The sequence below is a fragment of the Ceratotherium simum genome, chromosome 7 (assembly GCF_057802395.1).
Source record: "Ceratotherium simum simum isolate JZ-2026a chromosome 7, ASM5780239v1, whole genome shotgun sequence".
Classification (NCBI taxonomy): Eukaryota; Metazoa; Chordata; class Mammalia; order Perissodactyla; family Rhinocerotidae; genus Ceratotherium; species Ceratotherium simum.
This window is the reverse complement of record NC_141906.1, coordinates 73,891,358-73,914,027: the sequence shown is the minus strand read 5'-3', so window position 1 is coordinate 73,914,027 and position 22,670 is coordinate 73,891,358. Positions and strand designations below refer to the sequence as shown.

The window sequence follows — 22,670 nt, the reverse complement described above, 5'->3', positions numbered from 1 at the left end:
CTCCTAAGGTCACTCCTTGTTTTTCATGCACGTATAAATCAAAACGTCTGGTTAAATCAGGTAAACCCAAAGCAGGAGCACTCATCAAAAGCTCTTTTAGTCTTTTGAAAGCCTGTTTGCATGGATTGTCTCATTCAAAGGGATCGGTTTCCTGTCCCTGCAACTATCAGATAGAGGTTTTGCTATTAATCTAAAATTGGGAATCCAAATGTGGCAGAAACCTGCCACTCCCAGAAACCCTGATAATTGCTTCCTGGTGGTGGGAGAAGCCAGTTGGTAGATGGCTAATTTCCTTCCTTTGGGAAGGCTGCACTGACCTTGTGAAATTATGAACCCCAAATACCAAACAGTTTCCTTAGATATTTACACCTATTCTCTAGAGACTTTATCACCCCTTTCAGCTAGAATATTCAGGACCACAACCATGTTCCTGTCAGAGTCATGTTTGTGGGGCTTGCAATAAGGATATCATCTACATACTGCTGTAAAGTCCCACAACTCAATTTTAAATCTCTTAAGTCTTTGCCCCGGACTTTTCCAAAAGTGGTTGGGGAATTTTTAAATCCTGTGGCAACACAGTCCAATAATATTGCGGTTTTTGATGAGTCTCAGGATCCTCCCATTCAAAAGTAAATAATTCTTGAGACTCAAGGTCCAAAGAGATGCAGAAGAAAGCATCCTTTAGGTCCAGAACGGTGTAATATTTACTATCTCCAGGCAAGTTTGCTAGGATGGTATACAGGTTTAGGACCGCTGGGTGAATGTCCCTGATAGACTTATTTATAGCTCTGAAGTCTTGTATGAACCAGTATTCTCCCATCCTTGGTTTCTTAATAGCCAGGATGGAGGTACTGCAAGGACATCTGCAAGGCCTTATTAATCCTTGCCTCAAAAGCCTGTTTAGTACAGGCAGGATCCCAGCTAAAGCCTCAGGTTTTAGAAGTGGGTATTGTTTTACCCAAGGCCAATGGTCACTCTGCTTCAAGTCTACCCTAACAGGCTGGATGCTAACAACTCATCCCACCTGTCCTTGCGCCCAAACACTGGGATCAGCCTGAGCTAAAATATTTTGTGGAATATCCTCAGCTGTTTTGGTCAGCTCCTGAAGGAGTGCCATAAATTCTGCTCCTCTGTTCTGACGAACTTGAATTTCTAATTTATCTTGCAGCAGACTTATGGTGGCCCCTGATTTTGCTAATAGATCCCTCCCTAACAAAGGAATTGGACACTCTGGCACATATATAAAGGAGAGTCTTAACACTTTGGAAACTATTTCACAGGGCAGAGGCTCTAGGAAATGCTTTGTTGCTCCTTTTCCTGATATCCCTTTTATATTACATTCCCTCTTGGATAGAGTGCCCTTTTTAGTGGTCAAAACAGAGTATGTGCCTCCCATCTCAAGCAAGAACTTTGACTTCCTCTCCTGTAATATCTAAAGTAATCTGGGGCTCCTTGGAGGAGATTTTTGAACAAGGAGCCCCTTGGCCTCATCAGTCATCCTTTCTGGTCAGGAGTAGCTGGTAGGAATTGGACTTGTCCGGCTCCCTTCCTCTCTGGGGACAGTTCAGGCATCCTTCCAGTGTTCCTCTTGCCTGCACTAGGCACATTGACTAGGTCTAAGCTCTACAGGCACCTTTTTAGTTCCATATTGGGGACCGGGAGAACTCACCTGTGGTGATTTCTGCCTTACTCCCAGCTTACCTGGGACAGATTGCAACACCACTGCTAACAAGGCTGCTTGATTTTCATCTTATTCTCTTCTTTTTCCTCTTCTGCCATATCTCAGTTGTTGAAGACTTTAAAGGCAATCTCCACCAACTGGGACGGAGTGGTCTCCGGACCAATGGCCAATGTTTAGACTTTCTTCCAGATATCAGGGACACTCTGAGATATTAAACAGATTCCCAGCACTCTGCCTACCTTCACCATCAGAGTCCCAAGGGGTATACTTTTGAAGGCATTCCCTCAGTCTTTGCATAAAGGTCGATGGATTTTCACCTGGTCTTTGCTGAATTTCCCTTCATTTATTCCAGTTTACAAGGGGTTTTCCTATTGCCTGCATCCCCTTCAAGAGCATATTTTGATAGGCAGCTCTAAGGCTGCCTTGTCCCCTGCTCTATTGGGATCCTAGTCTGGATCCGTGATAGGCACTGACTGTTCAGCTGGTCGTCAAATCTGGTGATCAGGCTGACTGGCACGTTATCTGCCTCTTTTTTGACCTCAGCTAAAACTGCTGTTTTTTCTTCTCAGGTCAGGAGGGTTGACAGGAGAGTCTTTATATCAGCCCAAGTGGGGCTATGAGTAGAGAATATACCCCTCATTAAATTAAGGAACTCTCCAGGGTCCACCAGCAGACCTTGAGAACATGCCTTCCACTTGTAAAGGTCTGAGGTGGTGAATGGCACATGCATGTTTATAAGGTTTCCATCCCCATCAGGGACCTGGCATAAGGGAAAAATTGGGTTACAGCATGTCCCATGTCTAGTAGTGCTATCAGGCAAGGGAGGGGAGATAGGTTTAGGAGTGGTAGTGAATGGGTGCAACTCCTTAGGGGCAGACCTCTGATCAGGAGGGTAAGTAGGGATCTGCTCTAGGTCCTGTTGGAGCAGGGGTGAGGGGAGCAGATGGCAAAGCTTCCCTGTCCCATCTCCTAATGGGATAGAACAGCTCCTAGTGGTCTGGAGGACTCTTCAGCACCTGGAAAGTATTCCCTTTTGGGGCAGAAAGTTTAGTCTTAAATTTGGCCAATTTGTATTTTTACAGTAGTCTCTCATTTTATATAAAGCAGTAAAGCACTGTATATAGAGAATTTCTTTCCATTTCCCTTCTCTTTTGCATAAAAAGTCCAATTATATGATGGTAGTATTATATTTCAGCAACCCATTTTCTGGCCACCTTTTCTGATTTCCCAAATTATATTGGTGCCAAGCTGTATTACAAAAGAATATCATTCTCTTTGCAGTCATGGGAGTGCAGCCAAATAGTTGCCAATGATGAAGGAGGCACCCCAGTGGGCTCTCCTTCCGTGTGGACACTGTATTGCCTATACTGGTATTACAGATTGTTTCTAGTTTCTAAGGGATAGTTAGTAAAGGTTAGTAAACACAAATCCCACAATTCTAACCTAGGTGTAACTAAAATACTTTTCTACATCTATCAGAGCTCTCTAGAAATATCACATACACTCACTCACACCGGGGGCTCAGGGATGTATAGCTGAGCTTCCCTCACCAGGTTTTGAAGCTGCCTAAGGAGATCTTTCCCCAGGTTACAGAAGTTTTTCTCAGTCAGGCGTCCCTGACCAGCCTCCCCTTCAGCCAAGACAGAGATGTCTGGCAATCTCCCAGAGCTATAGCTGTTCTAAAACTTTCAGCCAGGACAGGGATGTCTTTCAATCCCCAAGACCTATAGCTACAGCCAGTACAGACACCAGAACAGAAATCAAAGCTGGGAACCAGAAACTTGTGTGGTTTATACCACAAATTGTCCTTCGTCTAGTTCAAAAGGACTCTTATAGCCAACTAGTGAGTCTGGCGCTACTCACCACTCCAGAAAAATTCCCAAACAAAATGGTCCAGTGCAGCCACTGAGTTTCTCCAAGGTGGCAGTGGTGCATGGCCAGCAAGTCACGTGCCAAGAGGAACCTCTCCCTTCACCCTTCACCAAGTCACCAGCGTTGTAGGGAAGTTAGCCCATTGCTTCCCCTGTTGGAGGCTGAGTGACAAGGATATCAGGTTTCAGAGAAGTGGTCCCATCTGGGTCGCCAAAAACTGTAACCAAACTCAATGGGTCTCTCTTGGGGAGTGCAGAGCTGAAAAGCACAACCAAGGCTGAAGTGGGTGATGAAAAAGGTTTATTGCTTGCACAAGCAATGGGGAACACTGGGGATAGCTCCCAAAGCAGTGTCTCACTGAGTTTAGTGCCAGTGGAAACTTTATGTCTGAGTGCAGAGGATATATTACAACTGTGTAACAACTGGGCCCAATCTGGGTGCACCGGCTGGCCACTACATAATGCGTTCAAGGCACCATTACATAATGAGGTCAAGGTACCATTACATAATGAGTTCAATGTAATATACCATTACATAACCAGGTCAAGGTACTACTACATAATGAGTTCAATGCGACATGCCTTTGCATAATGTGTTCAAGGAACGTATCATTATGTAACAGCTCCTTGTTAACTTCCAGACACTTAGAGCTGGAGCAATTTGCACGGGTCTTGCCGCAATCATGTAAGTTTCACTGTAGGATGGCAACATCTGCAAAAACTGGGACATCTACCTCTGAAAAACTGCACATTTAGTTTTCTCCTTGTCTGAAAAACATCTGACAGACCATGTTAGTTATGGATCAGATTCTCAGCAACCCTTTCCTTCTCTGATGTCTGGTCACATAACCACTAAGCTGTTTTCCTTATCCACGTGTTTGTTTATCTTCCACATATGAGTGAACTCATATGGTGTTTGTTTTTCTCTGTCTGGCTTATTTCACTTAGCATAATACCCTCAAGGTTTTTTCTAAATGGCATATAGTATTTTCTTGCCTTTTTATCCAGTATAAAATCCTCTGCATATGAATTGGAGTTTTTAGAATATATATTTATAATATAGTTATTATGGTTAGGTATAAGTCTCCCATTTTGCTTTTTTTTTCTACTTGTCCCATCTATGCTTTGTTCTTTTGTCCCTCCTTTACTTAAGTTACCTGAGTAGTTTTAAGATTCCATTCTATAAACTCTACTGGCCTTTTAACTATTCTTTTTTGTATTTTTCATTGGTGGCTTAAGGAACCAAAATATTCAAGCTCAATTTATCATAATCTACCTTGAACTAATACTTTACTATATTACCTATAATGTAAAAACTTTAAACAACATGATTCAACTTAACCCACTCTTCTCCATTACACTACTCTTTTCATATATTTTGGTTATGCATGTGTTAGTAACACCAGAATGCACTATTTGTATTTTTGCTTTGGTCAATTAAATTTTTTAAAATATAAGAAAAAAAAGTAAATAGTACTTTATATTGCCTCACATTTCTCAATTTCCAGCACTTTTCTTTCCTTCTTTAAGTTAAAAATTCTTTCTGTAATTTCTTTTTAGCTAGAACTTCCTTCAGTGATTCTTGTAGTGTAGAACTACAAGTGACAATGTCTTTTAACTCAGATTTATTTGAAAATGTTTTTGTTTGTCCTTTACTTTTGCAACATTTTCACTGGGTATAGAATTCTATGTTAAAGACCTCATTCACATCTTTTGAGCACTTGAAGATGCCATTCCATTGTCCTCTGACCCCCACTAGGACTCGCTGTCATTCATATCATTGTTCCTCCGTACATAATGTATTTTTATTATCTTAATGCTTTTAAGATTTTAACTTGACTTTGGGTTTTCATCAGTTTGACTATAATGTGCCAAGGTATGATTTTGTATCTATTCTACTTTGGGTTGGTTAAGTTTTCTGGATCTATGTGTTATAATTTTTTAATCAAATTTGGAGAGAATTGCCACTATTCTTTAAAATACGTGTCTTTTCTATTCACTTTTTACTCTCCTTTTGGAACTCTAATTACAAGTATACTATATCACTTGACACATTCCAGACATTCTTGAGTTTCTGTGCTCTTTTTTAATCTTTCTATGTGCCTTTATTATGTATGATTTATAATAAACCATTTTCTATATGCTCAAACTGCTTTTAGTCATATTAATGAATATTCTTATTAAATATATTGCATTTTTAATTCCAGGATTTCTATTTTTTATATATACAATTTCTTCTCCTGAAGTTTTCTACCTCTTCCTCTATTTTGTTGATCTTTTCCTATGGTAACTTTAACATATTTATCATAGTTACTTTAATATATTTTCTGCTAATTTCAACATCTGAATTACCTGTAAGTATGTACCTATTGAATTTTTTTCATATTGGGCACATTTTTCTGCTTCTTTGTATATCTAGTAAGTTTTTATTGTTGTTAATATGTTATAGAGATCCTGCATTCTGTAAGCTTTCTCTAAAGAGCATTGAGTTTTATTGTAGAAGTTGGTTAAGGTATTGGTATATCTCTTCAACTTTGTGTAGGTTTAGATTTAAGTTTTGTTAGGCTGAGAATTTTTTTGTTTTGCCTTTAGTCCTAGTGAAATTCTCTTCATAATGTGCACGTTACTCTTAAAATGAAGCCCTTCCGGGGCTGAAATTGAAACACTGAGGTGTTTTGTAGGCCCTACGTAGCCATAGTGGTTGCATTTCTTATTTTTAAAGACAGAAACAATATCCAAGTTGTCTTAGTCAGCTTGGGCTACTATAACAAAATGCCATAGACTAGATGGCTTTAACATCAGACATTTATTTCTCACAGTTCTGGAGACTGGGAAGTTTAATCAAGGTGCCAACAGATTTAGTTCCTGGTAAGGGCCTTCTTCTTGGCTCACAGACAGGTGCCATCTTGCTTTGTGTTCACAGTATCGCTTCTTTCTATGCACAGACAGAATGAGCTTTTATGACTCTTCCTCTTCTTATAAGGCAACTAATCCCATCCTGAGGTCACTACCCTCATGACTTCATTAAACCTAATTACCATCCAAAGGCTCCACCTCCAAATACCATCACATTGGGGGTTAGGACTTAACATATAAATTTGGGACACCACAATTATTCAGTCCATAACACAAGGTAAACCTTAATCTTTGTTGGAAAGGGGCTAAATCTAGAAATGTATAAAAAACACTGAACTCAAATTCAGAAAATCAGTATTATCATCTTGACTGTGAAATAGCTGCATTACCATGAGAGAGTCATTAGTATTTCTGAGAGTCAGTTTTCTCATATATAGAAGACCAATAACAGTCCCACCCCTTATCAGTGCTCATCCCAACTTGCAACACCTCTTTCTACCTGACAAGCTTATACCTATCGTTCAAAACACAGCATGAAACAAATCGCCTTTGGAAAGTCTTTCCTAAACCCACTAGAAGAAATAATCATTTACCTATGTCTACTTAAAGTACTCTTTATTTACCTGTTTATATAACTTATCAAACAATATATCACAATTTTGTGATTCTGATAATCTCTTATTTGAAATTGTAAGCAATTTTTTCAGAAGTTAGCTCATCCTAAGAGTCACTCTTCTCCTATTAGTTCTAATCAATGGAGAATATACACAGAGGCCCATTAGTCAAATAAGATGAATGTATCAGCTATAGTAATGAGCAAAGAGACCCTTACCTGTAGAAAGCAGAACTCTCTAGTAAATATTAGATTGGAAAAGTGCACGTTTGTCTTAAGGCCAAATGAGCCCTGTAACTTATTCCCTCTTGCCTGATCCACTGTAAACGAAAAGAAAGTTGTGAACGTCCCTTTACTAATCTATTAACTTGTGGGGGTAAGTGTGGTGAGATAATGCCAAAAAGTATCATTTTTCTATTAATAAATGAACTGGTCCTAAGAAAAGGATGCAGTTGCCTTCTTGCTTTTGAAGCACAGTAGTCCACCTACTGGTAAATGATTGGCCCAATAAATTTTAGACTCTGACACTTCAGATTGGCTATTTCTCCTCACCTAAGAAAACAGGCAGAGTAGAAAAATCCTAGACTCCAAGAATGTGGGGAAAAAAGAAAGTCTTTTCCTCTAGGAAATGTGAGAGGAAAGAATAAGCATTTTTGAAATACTAGTAAACAGGATCTGGCACAGACTGGGTGCTCAATAGATGTTTTTCAATGACAGATGCTGCACTCAGGTTATAGTCGTGTCTGATTTTATGAAATGGACAAACACCAGAAGAAGACAGTGTAATAAAGTGGGTAAGAGCTTTGCCCTTAGAGTCAAATGACCAGATTTAAATTTCAAGTCACCCTCTTGTTACCTGCTTGACTCTAGGCAAGCTACTTACTCTCTCTAAAACTCACTTTCCTAATCTATAAAATAGGGACAAAGTAGTTTATGCCTCAGAGCATTGTTGTGAGGATTAAATAAGACTCTGCTTGCAAAGGACTCCCCAAATATCATTATTACCATATGTTAATGATGTAAATAATTTAGCATATTTACTGACACTTAGTAAATAGCCAAATAAATGTATGCTGGTATAATAATAATATTACTATTATTAATATTAGTACTAATATTCCTAATATTGTTGTTATTAAAGTACTATTATTATATGTATTACCTTTATGTTTTCTTCAAAATTTAAAAGCACAATTCAATAATTCATCTCTAAATGACATATTCTACCTGAATTCAAATCCAATCTCACTCAATTTCTAATAGCAATCAATTGAAATTTATTAATAATTTCACATAACATATATATTACCTGAGTTGTTGGTTTTGATGCACAATCCTGCCACTGTGCAGATGTTCCCGCATTGTAAAATATTCTTTAATTCATTTTTAAAGCTGCCTGAAATTTTACCAATCTGATACTCATTTAGACTAACATCTAATTTTTTTTTAGATGCAGTAACTCCAGGAGTGATATGGCACAGTCAGTTATCCACCTTTTTTTAGTATATACCTTACTCAGATAACAAATGAGGGTAAATTTTGATGGCAAAGGGGAAAGGATAAGAACTCCATGAGAGTATTTAAATAGTCAATAAATTATCTTATTTAGGAGGAAGATGATAAGATTCCAGAAAAGGATCTAGAAGTTATCAAAGACAACCTTCACATACTTCAACACATAGTCTCAATTTGTGCAACATCCTGTAGGATAATTTAATGTCATAGAGTAGTTTCTGATCTAACTCAGTTAGTCAATAGACATTTCAGTTCCCCTAATTTACTTTCGTGGATTAACCAAAGTAAGTAGGCATATGAAAAAAAAAGGAAAGGAAAACAAATCAATTTTTTGGAAAAGATAGCAATTATATCAATAATCTCTGTTCAGACTGATATCCCATCCTTATTCAAAGATGAAATATGGTCACATAAGGGCATTTTTCTCAGAATGAATGTAGATATCATGAGGTGTGTTATTGAGCAACCCATTTGGACCCATTTCTTTTTTCTTGGCATGTTCCTTTGAGGGAAGGCTTTGAGGCCCAGTAACGCACCAAAAATCCTCTGGATAAAGTGATGATCTGCCCTAGTTCATAGAAGTCCCACTCTAATTGGAATTTATATCAGTTAGGTTTCAGTGAGGGAAACAGAAACAATTTTATGAACTTTAAGCAAGGAGAATTATAGGGAATTAAGTGCATATAAAATCACCAGATATGCTTAGGAAATGGATTCCTACTGGGACTCCAAGATTGACTCCCAGGACTCTCTTGATCTGGCCCACCAAGAAGTACGGAATTGAGATGGAAAGAGCTGATCCACAGTATCCCCCACAATATTCAACACTCTTGGGGCACACATCCTCTAATTCTTGAAAATCAAAGCAAAGCTGGCTCCTCCCTGACCCTTCTCTCCCCTATTAAAAGTGAATAGCTTTAATTGACCTCATCATTCTATTTAACAAGTCAAGATTTAAGAATCCTAGAATATTTGAAAATTTTTCTCTAAACAGATAAATCTTATCAGTGCAAAATTATTTCTTATCTATTGTATACTTTAAACCAAGATTTCTTTAGCATATGAACCCCTAAGAGTATCACAGAATAGCTTCCTATTTTCAAGCAGAGAGAAAAAACATAATGTACTGCAAATAAAAATCACCAATACATACTTTGACATGACTTTACGTTTCTGAATTCTAACCGAGATTAGACAATCATCAATAGAACTTTTAATTATGCCCTTTATATTTTATTGAATCTCTGTTAAGCCAATACCATTTATGATTCACTTCATGCTCCAGAGTGTGCAACATTTTTCAGTAGAACTGCACCTAGAAAGATGCAGGCTTTTAATAGGTCATAGTGTTGTTTCGATGAGCTTCAAGTTCAACATTTATTGAGGGAATGAAGGGTGAAACAGACAGAGAAAAATGGCTACTTTGAGCTTATAGAGTTTATGTAAATGAGAAGAGAATTTTTATCTACTTGATGCTGAGCAAGATTCAAATGATTTTTCTAATATCCATTGATCAACTTGATGCAAACTATACCCAATCCATTCTCTTGAAAGCCCTGTGAAAATCATTTTGCAGAGAGGAACCTGAAGTTCAGGGAATTTAAGAATGTACTCGAGTTCGTGCAACTAATATATGCCACAACTAGTATGGGACTCAATATCCAGTATTCAGTGAAAATAGGGTTTGTTTTATTATTAGTGCTCATTACGTATATATATATATTTAATGTTTATAATTTCATTACATTTCAAGATACCCAAGCCCTCACTGAGTCACGACCTAGTTTCAGAGAATTTCCCAAAGTTTGAATGCAGTAGCAAAATCTTCTATCCTGTACTCAAGAAATACCTCTATCTTTTGGTTAAAGAACTGTGGCTGCCATTCTCTGACAAATTTCAAACAACTCACCCCTGTAGCCTCAAAGGACTAATTACATTGTTAGTTTTTAGTAAAGTTGGGTCAAAGTTGTTCCCCTTTGGGATTTCAAAGCAGGTTCAAAGTAAGTTAAAGTAAATTTTAATTGAGTGGGTGTGGGAAGAAATAATCATGCAAAGTTAGAGGAACTTCTCTTTCAACATCGCAAAGGGGTTTTGCTTGGTATTACTTAAAGCAAAAAGACCTGTTGATGCAAGAAGGCTTCTGTGTGCTCCCTTGACCATAAATAGGAGCCAGATAGGTCCTCTGAGTGCACGTTCTTCAAACTGGGCAGGGGAAGAGGCTGAAGAAATGCAGTATTGGAACAGGTACAAGAGCCAACTTATATCAACCTCGTATCTCAGACAACTTTGTACATTCAAAATTTATTCTTACTCCTGACTTAGAACTAGATTTGTTGGAATTAAGTTTTGTTTATACATATTTTAAGGCATATAGATTTGGAGTACTGAAAAATATGCTACATTTCCCTGTAGACAGCAATGCAATTTGTGTTTTTCTAGGGGAAGATGGGAATGAGAACCCTCCATTCCCATCTTTGACTGTTAAATTCCACATACACAGACCACCACTTGAGCAATAAAATACAGTACTGCACTACAGGAAGCTCTGATTTTTATCTTTTGAATACCCAGATAATGAAACTAACAACTTCCTCTTTTATTAAGGTCTGAGGTACCAAGCCCCCAGCTTTTGGAAAACTTTATCCTTACATTTCTCACCGAAGTTTCATGTAAAGATCAAGAGGAGTATGTAGAGGAGTAATTGAGAACCTATTGTATTTGGGAAAGCACAAGACAAAAGTACCCTGCCCAAAATAGCACAATTTCAGCAAAATGTTCAATCCACGATTACTGTGTTAGTCATTATAACTTAAAGCCTTTAAGAACTAAATTATTTCTATTAATAAGTGAATAAATCAAAATATTCACATCTCTTTTAAAATTAACACATTAATAAGATTATTTGACAATTACTTAAAAGTAAAAATACCATACAATGGGTATATTATGGCACTACTATCAGAGATGGGAAGGATCCAAAGATAAAGTTTAAATTTCTTCCATCTCAAGAGCCAACTTACCTTATACTCTTATGAATCTTTAAGCCCATTAAGTTTAAATCATTCCTTCCTTTAGCAGATAGTATGCTCTGGTCTTGCTATCTTTAAAGTGAGATATACTTGTATAAAAACTATGAGTGTATTTTAAACAGTAGTTTAATAATCAAGACCAAATAATCTTTATAATCTCATTTTCCTATTGAAAAACTCAAAAGTTTCGTACTTTAGGTCATTTTAAATTTAAAAGACTCATATTCCTTCTTGATCTGGAAAAAATTATCCTTAAATGTTCAGTTAAATGTTATTAACTTTGTGAAGTGTTACATGCTTCGCCCAAACAAAATTCTTACCTTTCTCCTCTCTGCCCCCACAAGACTTTGATTTTACTTTTATCATGGCTTTAATTGAATTCTAAAGGAATTTATGATCTGCATATATCTAACCCCTACTACATTATGGGCTCCTCATCAGCTTATTCAACACTGTATCTACAGTTCCTGGTAGAATGCCCAGCACAAAGTGTTCTAGATTGTATCTAATCTCACCTATGGGGGACACTTAGCTAGCCCAGACCTGAAAAGAGTAATCTCTGCATACCCGTGGGCATATACCCGTGGGCATATACCCGTGGGCATATTGGAGCATGAGACAGCCATCCGAACACTATGAGAATTCAGAAGCCTAGATTTCTTGCTGTTCTGGGTCATCTGTAAATTTAGCTCTCCCACTACCTTAGAAAGTTGGTGATGTTTCTAGCTTCAAAAACTAGGCCTCCCATTTCTGGGCTCTTCTATATCCTACCTACAACTTACCCTTCTCTTACACCTCAGCCCTTTCCTTAATCACATTCAAACATGCACAACACTCTTCTTACTCCCTAAACCAAGTATTTCTCAAACTTTAAGGTTATTAAGAACAACCCAGAGAAATTGTTAAAAATCTATGTTCCTGAGTCCTACCCCAAAGGATGATTGTAGTTTGACAGGTGGAGTTTAGAAATCAGCATTTTTAAGAAACAAACTAAATGATTCTTATGCAGGCTTACCAGGCTCTTAGGAAATAATTCAATAAGCCTGGGTTCACCCTTGATTAATAAGGTGTAAAATTTATTCAAATCTTGAGATGCCAGGAGTATATCTAAAGAGGGAAAAAGAGAAACAAACCAAGCAAACGTGTTGCCAGTAGGACGAGAAGGACTGGCCAAGGGAAGCACAAGACCAGCGCTGAATGAGAAATTAACAAGGCTTGGAGGACTAAATATACACATGGACATACATCAGTTGGCCCAGGAGAAATTAACAAGACCAAATGATCCATGTGAATGAAGGGATGGAGAAAGGATCTGAAAGGCACAGGTTTATGATAAGTCCTGGCAGGAGGGTCCCATCTTCCTGAAGGGAGATAGGAGAGTTTTGATGATTCTATCCAGATTTAGGATAATAAACCTAATGTGTAATGTCATGATGGAGTGTTTCTTGGGATTGATAAAATAGGTAAGAACTTGTGTGTGAAAAGCACTATACCACTTTCTACATGATATGGATCTAGCATATCCTGTGATAGAACTTGAAGGACAAGGAGGACAAGTTTCTGTGATGTATTCAGGGAAGGGAGTCCATCTTCTGGGGATGGGGAGTGGTGATTGGGGCCAAAACACCTACCTTCCATTCCTCTGGAGGAGGGGCTGAAAGTCTTTCGGATAAGACCAAGTCTAGCACACATCCTGAGGGGTATTTTCATTTTTTCAGGATCGAAGCTTTACTCTACTACAATTAATTTCTATATGGAGAATTCCTATCATTAGTTGACGAAGCAAGGCAACAATTGAAAGTTGATATCAAATCAAATTTGTAGTTGCAAACTCTCTCTCATCTAAGACATTATAGCTTAGTAGTTAAAAGTGCAGGCTCTGAAGCCAGACTTTCTAAAATTCTAATCCCTAACTCTACTGCTCCCCTGATATGGGTCCTTAATTTCTCTAACTCTGATTCCTTTGCCTGTAGGATGGAGGTAATGCTTACTTTGTATAGTTACTGAGAGATTTAACAAGAAATGAATGAAAAGTTCCTGACACATAGTAACAACACAATAAATTCTAGGTACTATTATTATGAGGCATTATTATATTGTGGCATTCCAAATTAATGTCTTCTTTCCCCTGGCAGGTTCAAGTTTCAAGTTCAAACAGCCATATTTACTAGTGCCGTGATATGACATCAAGGTCAGACAAGCTTAAATGTGTGTCTTGGCTCTACCTCTGAGGTTTTTTAAGCTTGCTGTGTTCCAGTTTGCTCAGGTGTACAGAGAACAATAATAATAGCAATTTAAGTGTGGAGATTAAGTCGTTGTGTAGATTGAACGGAAAACGTGTGTATTTGTGTGTATCCCTCACAGCTCTAATTCCCTTCAGTGATTCTCATCTTGCCAAGTGGTGCTTTTAGTGCAAAGTGCATGGGAACAAGAAATGATTTCCACCAATAACACTAACAATTTCTAACTGTGTGACTTTAAGCAAGTCTTCCTAGACGTTAAGTAGGCCAATCAACAAGATTATTTTGAGGTTTGAAATGACAAAATTTTAAACATATATATATAGGGATTCTATTGTTATTATCTGGAGTAATAAGAGAAAGCCAGCCAACTTATGAAGTTACTCAGGAACTTAGAAGTATTTATTCAGGTTAACTGTCAATGGAATGCTGTATAATATAGACTTTAGTGTCTGTATTTATAACAGTAGCTAAAAACTAATATTAAATTTTTTACAGCTAGGCTTTATAAGCTGTTTTTAATCATAATATTTACCTGAGACTTTGGAAAGAGCCACAGTTAACTCATTTTTCTTAACTGAAACGATTATATTATCCTGAAATACTTCTCTAGCGTTCTTTTCTGGGTTCTATTGAGATATTTCTCTGATTTTTGAGACATAAGCTCTAGGCTAGCAGAATGAAGCTTTATTATTAACTAGCCACTTAAATCCCAGGACTTATTTCTGGCAAAATGGACTTAAATGGAACATTCCCTGAGTGCCCTCTCTCTTTCAGCCTTGGAACCAAGATCCCTTGCCTCAGCTGATAATCTTCCTCAAGGTGGATTCAGTCAGAATTGAGAAAATATTTGTGCTGTCCATCTTTAATGCTGGAAGTCTAGAGTAATAGATGATCCTGGATTAAATATTTCCACAGCTCTCAACATATCATTCTTTGTCAATTAAACAAAGTAACTTGATGGTAATTTGCATCCTTTTTGTCTTAGAACATTTTCCAACATTTTCCCTGATTGACAGGCAGGATCTATGTAATTCTGAGTATTTGGTGCTGGATGTGAGAAAAGGATCCTGGAACCAAGATGTCTAGTGAAACTCAATCCTTCAAAACGTATGGACAAATTTCACAAGATGCCAACATCTCCAAGGACAAGATGAACATATCTCCAAATTAAGGCAAAACTTGAAGAGGCAAGTTGATACACTCTATCTCCTTTGATAACGTTCCCTCTCCCTCCCCACCTTATGCCATGAGAATATTAGCAGAGCCGAGGTTGAGAGCAGGTTAATAAATGTTACACTAGGAAGTGGGATTTCTTGTAACTTATTGAAGGAATTCTTGGTAAAAAAGAAAAACAAACAAAAACACAAAGAAAAAGCAGCTTATGACAGGACTGGGGCTTCGAACAGTCCCACCTCATGTGGCTCTCTGGCTCATTAAGGAAAATAAAATCTCCAAAGATAGCGAAAGCACACATTTTTATTCTGTTATTTTATGTTAAGCCAGACACAGGACCACAAATACTAAAAAAGAGTTCTTGATACCGATAAGATTGTGTTCATGGTGCATTTATTTGGTAAGTCTTCTCTGACCTCTCCACTCTTCTAGATTCTTCTAAGGCCACACTACTCATGTGGTACCCAGCCTAAGTGAAACAGGGGAAGTAGTGTGTGTGTTGGAGCCACAGAGGCTTGGTATAAAATCCTGCCTCTACCACCAGCTCCTAGAAGAGTTCCTTAAACTCCTTCAGTCATTCTTTCCAGATGTGTAATATGAAAACAGTAATACCTATCTTTAACAGTAGCTGAGAGAGGAGATACTGCATATAAATTTCCTAACATGTAGTTGGTTCAATATTATGCGTATTATTATAGGTATACTGCTTGCTATCATAATTGTTTTTCTGCTTGTAAGTCACCTGCAGGCAGAAATGTATATTAATATATTCTCAGAATATAAGGCTGTGCTAGATGCTTATTATTTTATTGATTGATTAAGTGATGATTGGTGGCTATGGGCCAGTTATGAAGCAGAACATCTGTTTCATTTCCCATGCAGGTGACTAGAGATGAGCCCTGAAAACTGGACTCAGGTAACAGGGTTTGTCCTTCTGGGTTTCCCCAGTAGCTACATCCAGCAGTTCCCGCTGTTCCTGGGGTTGATGGCGACCTACATTATAACAGGCACAGGCAACCTGCTAATTATTGGGCTCAGCTGGATGGACCGACACCTGCACACACAGATGTACTTCTTTCTGCGGAACCTGTCCTTCCTGGAGCTGTTGCTCTTGTCTGTTGTGGTTCCCAACATGCTTGTCATCATCCTCACAGGGGATCACTCCATCTCATTTGCCAGCTGCATCATCCAGTCCTACCTCTACTTCCTCCTAGGCACCACCGACTTCTTCCTCTTAGCTGTCATGTCTCTGGATCATTACCTGGCTATCTGTAGACCGCTCCACTATGAGAGGCTGATGAGTGGTCCTGTCTGTTCCCAGCTAGTACTGGCCTTCTGGCTAGCTGGATTCCTCTAGGTCCTTTGCCCCACCGTTCTCATGGCCAACCTACCCTTCTGTGGCCCCAGTGGTATTGACCACTTCTTCTGTGACAGTTGGCCCTTGCTGAGGCTCTCTTGGGACACTCACCTGCTGGAGCTGGTGGCTTTCGTGCTCTCCACACTGGTGTTACTGGGCTCACTGGCACTGACTTCAGTCTCCTATACCTGCATTCTTGCCGCCATTCTCAGGACCCCAACAGCTGCTGAACAAAAGAAAGCATTCTCCACTTGTGCCTCACGTCTTACAGTGGTGATTATCATCTACAGCAGCTCCATTTTTCTCTACATCTGCATGTCAGAGGCTCAATCCATCCTGCTCAACAAAGGTGCCTTGGTCCTGAGCTGTATCATCATACCCCTCCTGAACCTGTTCATCTTCAGTCTCCGCAATGATAAGGTGAAGCAAGCCCTGAGAGATGCACTGAGGTGGCACAGACCTATGGCTGTGGGAGGCTATGAGGGTCACAAGTAAAAGGACATATTCCTATTAGATTGGGAGATTTAAAATATATTCAATTTTTTAAAAATGTATTTGAAGAACAAATCATTCAGACAATACCCTGTACTTTTCCCAGACAAGAGAATAGTTTTTATAAATATACAATATGAAATATGGGGGTGAGCCTTCATTTTCATCCCTCCAATCATTTTTATGCCTCCTCCTCCTCACAGAGAAGGCTGAACCAATTGGTCAAATTTCAGAATTCTGGTCAGGACACATTTCCTTTGGGGTGGGTAAGCGTGTGGCCACTGTACAAGGAGGCTGCTCCTCTTCTTCGCCATGAGGTCACTTAAGCACACTTATTACTGCTTCACCATCCTATATCACAAAGCCATTCAGGGGATGCTAAAATATGGAGATTCAGATTTGGAGCTTAGAGGGCAGTAAGAGCCCTTCTGAGGCCTTCCATGTAGACTGGGTATGATAAACAAGATTACACAGAACCCCTGCATTGGGAAATCAAATTCTGGCTGTGGTAATAAATGGTTCTTTGATCCTCATTGGCTGTTGTTCTTTATGTGACTGTAGGAATTTCATAAGGGAAGAATGTTGAGACCAATGAAATATTTGAATATCCCTAATTCCCAAGTCAAATTGTACCTAATAGGCCCTAATAAGGGGACAATCATTCAATCATTCCTTCAAGAAATATTATTAAATACCTAATATGTTTTAGGCACTGGGCTAGGCAGGGATGGGACTAAAGCGAGCCAAGGCAGATGTCTAGGGCACAAATTTTAAAGAAATACATGCCCACATGGTTATGCAAGTACAGGTCAGGCTATGCACAAAACTGAGAGCAAATGCCTGCTCAGTGCTGTGCCCGAGGCACCTCTGTTGTTGCTCTTGAATCTAGGCTCTGGAGCTAGGCCTCGGGTACACAGCAGTAAACAAGGTCGACATGGCTCTCATTTTTATGGAATTTATAATATAGTTGGGATGGCTGGCAAAAAAAAACCCTAAATGCATAAGTCAGTAGGTAGTTGTAATTTGTGATAAATGTTTTTGAGAAAAGAGTAGAGTTTTGTTAGAGAGACTAATAAAGACAAATAATTTGAATTAAAGATCAGGGAACACACCTCTGATGAAGTGACCTTTAAACTGAGGCCTGAGATTGAGCAGGAGTTAGCCAGGCAAAAAGTAAGAGAGGAGCATTCCAGAGAGAGAGAGTAGCACCTGCAGACTCAGAGCAAGAAAAGAGGGACTGAGAGAAGAAAATGCAAATGAGGAGTGGAACTGGAGACGTGGCTGCCGTCAGTTCAGGCAGGACCTTATAAGGTTTATGTGGATCTTTCTTCCTTTTCAAAGGCAATGCAAATCCTTTGAAAACTTTTAAGCAAGGGAGTGATCAAATCATATTTTAAAAGATCAATCAGCTGTTGTGGGGCCATTTGATTAGAGGGAGGCAAAAAGGGGTCTTAGAGGGTCATTTAGGCAGCTATTGCATAGCCTAGGCGACAGATGTGCTAGTTATGACTTTACAATTGCGTGGAGGTTGAGAGAAATGGACGATACATATATAATTTGGAAGCAGAGTTGATGAGATAAACATTCTTCCTTCCCATAGATCTTAGAGTCTTCAGTAGAACCAGGCTAATAAAGCACCACAATTTGGGAAACAAGAATTCTATGGTACACAGAGAAGAGCACTTAATACACAAGGAAACGGACAGTGAAAGCTTCCCAGAAGTGATATCTCACCTAAGACCATATGAGTAAGCCAGGCTAAGAAGGGTGGTGAGTATTCTATTCTCTAGAGCACTTCTGCAGGTATGAAGCTCAGAGGTGCCCAGAGCGTATTCAGAAAAATGAAAGAAATGCAATATGATGGACCATGGGGCAAAGAGAAGGCAGACATGAGACTGGAAATGTGAGCAGGAGCCAGTCAGTGTAGCTCTGCTGTTAACATTTTAAGAAGCACCATTTAGCAAAAACAGTAAGGAACTAGAAATCAGAAGCTCTGGGTTCTTGTTCCAACTTGCTTGTCCTGTGCACTTGAACAAATGACTTTCTCATTTTTCCTTAGCTCCCTATTGTGTAAAATAAAAAGAAATAATAGGTGGTTTTTAATATCTGGGGGGATCGATATTTGGGGTTAAAAATTTGGTGAAGGGAATGGATGGAGAAAGTGCAAGAGACTCAACAGGGTATATAACCCAACGAAAGCGTAGGTGAGACTAAGCTAGAAGGGGACCAACACCTAGGCCTGAACAAAAAGCGAAACCAGACCTTGAGAATATCAGTCACAGACTTTAGCATCAGAGGTCAGAAGAAACTCAGAGACAAAATTATTTTCATGTTCAGTCATGAGTCCAGAAAGCAGCCCAGGTCGGCCGCTCTGCAACGGAGATCACCAAGCGCCCAGAAGACACTGTGTGCATCTGAGGCCTCTGTCTTCCTTCATCACCATGGGGTCGAGTACCCTTGCACTCCTACTCTATACACATTGACACCACTTTAAAAGAGGACAAAATTGGAAGGAAGGAGAAGGCAGAATCCTAAGGGAGTGAGTTATTTTCTGAAGAGAATGACCATTTACTTAAAGAAGTTATTTCATTTTATGCATAGAAGTAAGTGTACAAGACTTGCCTATTTTAGCTCTTTTCCCCTACTATCTGGCAGGGTGGTATTTGTGCAGAAAATCATATCAGTTATTGAAAAATTAGGAGGCTACATTTTATCTGTACATATGACTTGTATAAGTAAACATGTGACCCTGCTACAAGCTCAGGGTATAGTGGAGAGAATTAAACTCTTGCTTCTAAAGTAAACTGCATGGAAAGAGAACTCTGACCTGAGTCTTCTGATTCCAAAATTCTTTTTCAACTAAAGTATACTCTCTTTAAATTGCTCAAGTGGTTGTTCTATGCTGTCATATCTTCTCTTTCAATAGCCCAACTCCCTTTTCTCTAATCCCATGTCTTTCTTCTTTGGAGTTTGACCCATGCTCTGGGCCCTGTGTACAAGACATTCTCTCTCACTTGGCTTTTATGGTTGAAAACAGCATCATTTATACTAATTTACTTACTAAAAGATAAGTGATTGGTAATCACTTAATTGCAGATACCTTTGTTAAATGTCATCCTCTTCCCACCCCACACCCATGGAAAGTATCACTGATTGATTAAATAACATTCAACAAGTTAAATAAACAAAACATTGCTTAATTTTCTTTTAAAATTAACTCAGGTATGGAAGTGAGGATAAAAATGTACTGTTTTTTTTCAGTACATTTCAGATAAAAATCCTCTGATGCAGGAAGGAAGCCTACTAAGTAACTTGGTGGTAGAAGATGCAGGAATCTGGATCAAGTAGTTAAGGTGTTGGGGAGGAACAGAGAGATGATAGAAGAGAGGGCCATGACGTTTCTCCATACCTTCTTAAATTGAAATAGAATTACTAAGGGTATTTATGTATTATCTGATACCACTCTTGATTTAGAGACTAGAGGATAATCTACCCTCCAGCAGGATGGTACTTGTGCGGAAAATTTTATCAGTTATTGAAAAATAAAGAAGCTACATTTTATTTGCACATATGACTTGTATAAGTAAACATATGACCCTGCTACAAGATCAGGGTAGAGTGGACATTATAACTCAATTCAGCATTCTTCACTGGGCTCAGTTGTCCACAAATGGTCTTTTACTCCATGTCCCCATATACCAGTATCTAGTCTGCCTGACTCTCCCAACCACACTAGGCCAAGATCAATTTAAAATATCATCTCTATCCATGATACCAATTTTACTGGCACAAACTCACAAAGATATACTGACCCTTAGTAGCTACAAGGAGTTTTAGATATCATCAAGAACTTGGGCTCCAAAGTTAAATAGACCTGGATGGGATTCCCAAAGCAAGCTCTAGGGCATTAAAAAAATTATTTAATGTCTCTAACCTGCAATTGATTTCTCTTTAAAATGAAAATGATACTTACTTCATAAGAATATTGAAAGAATTTAAATAAATAATAAATGTAAATCATTTGGCACAATGCCTGTGACATAGTAAGCTCTTAACAAATATTATTTAGACGATGATGATGATGATAACCTTAAGAAACTATGAGGAAGAAAATAATTCACTTTCCCTTCATTGATGTTAAATCCAATCAGCCTCCTAAAATAAAGAATCAGCATCCGATATTTATTTTTACCTCCAGGTCCCTCCTGTCTCCACAAACATTATAATAGTTTTTGAGTTCTCCCAATGTATTTTGTGTTCAAGACGCACTATCAGAAAAGAAATACCAGATGTACCACCTCCATGCATATTGCAGTTGGAACTTTCTCAGCAGGGGAAGTGCCATCTGAGCCAAACATCATTTCTGTATAGTACTTGAGGCGGTTTCTCTAGAAGACACTTGGGAGAAGTTCTAGGATACTCATTCCATTTTCTAGCTTGGTTAAAAGTTTAGATCACTAGAACTTCACTGGGATTAAGAAAAGTAGTGAAGCAGTAGACAAGTAGTATTAGCTACTTTGTGGGTCCTCTCAGGCAGGTTGGTACACTGAAGCATCTCTCAGATTCTCAGTTCCCTGCCTCTGCTAATTTGGGGGTCAGTGCTCCAGGGGACCGAGAAGGTCCTTTTGCCTCCTCCACAGCTTCTCCATGGCCATGATCACTTCCTTGTTTCTCAGGGTATAGATAGCAGGATTCAGCATGGGAGTGACCATTGTGTACAGCACAGAGACCAGCTTATCCATGGGGAAAGTCCGAAATGGCCTTGCATAGATGTAGACACAAGGCACAAAGATTAAGGTCACCACAGCAATATGAGAGGCACAGGTGGACAGGGCCTTGCTGCGGCCCTCTCGCGAGTGGCTTCGGAGCATGACTAGCAGTGCTGTGTAGGATCCCAGGAGCAACAGAAAACACATCAGGGTCACCAGGCCGTTGTTAGACACCATCAGAAGCTCTAAGACAAAAGTATCTGTGCAGGCCAATTTGATCAACTGAGGCACATCACAGTAAAAGTTGTCCAGTTCGTCTGGCCCACAGAATGGTAGCTCTATCGTCAGTCCAACCTGTACAACGGAGTGCACAAAGCCTCCCACCCAGGAGGCTGCCATGAGGAGCCCACAGACTGTCCTATTCATAATAAGCGTGTACCTCAGGGGCTGGGAGATGGCAACATAGCGATCATATGCCATAACAGTCAGCACGAGTATCTTGATGCCTCCAATGAAGTGGAAGAAGAAGAGCTGCGTCAGGCAGCCACCAAAGGAAATGATGGCGTTGCCTGAGAGCAAGTCACCCAGCATCCTAGGTGCTGTGATGGAAGAGTAGCAAAAGTCCAGGAAAGAAAGATTGCCTAACAGAAAGTACATGGTTGTGTGCAGGCGTGGGTCAGAGGTCACTATGGCCACAATAAGGAGATTTCCAGTTACAGTCATAATATACACAATAGAGAAGACAATGAAGAAGAGGAACCGAAGCTCCCATGCTTGAGAGAGCCCCAGGAGGACAAAACCTGTCACCTGGGAATGATTTGCTGCATTCAACTGCATGGTATGGCCTGGTAACTGAACCTGCTGGGGAAAATGGACATATTCATCATAGGATCTGCAAACTTCTCTGAAATAATTTCCTCCGCCCCCTCTGGGGAATTCTCCCCTATCTCATTTGCTATAAAAAGAATGTTGTAAGTGTTTCTATAGGACATCAAGCATTTGAACATCATACATTGATGTAATCAAACACCAGGAGCATAAAACTCAGGGTAGCACTGATACTATTATAGTTTATGAGAATAAAAAATAATCAGCCCTCAAAAACTGAAAAGAGGTATGTAGAGGAAATAT

At 39.1% G+C, this 22,670-nt stretch overlaps 2 protein-coding genes across 2 annotated transcripts; one reads left to right on the top strand and one right to left on the bottom strand.

Moving 5' to 3' along the window:
- Positions 1–15,873: 15,873 nt before the first annotated feature.
- On the top strand, positions 15,874–16,833 carry OR6T1 (olfactory receptor family 6 subfamily T member 1). Its single transcript, XM_014785249.1, is given in 1 exon segment — positions 15,874–16,833. A coding segment is annotated over 1 exon segment (960 nt).
- A 4,592-nt stretch (positions 16,834–21,425) lies between these two features.
- OR4D5 (olfactory receptor family 4 subfamily D member 5) lies at positions 21,426–22,376 on the bottom strand. The gene has a single exon (XM_004427181.3). The coding sequence runs from the start codon at positions 22,374–22,376 to the stop codon at positions 21,426–21,428; it is 951 nt and encodes a 316-aa protein (XP_004427238.1).
- Between the last annotated feature and the right edge of the window lie 294 nt (positions 22,377–22,670).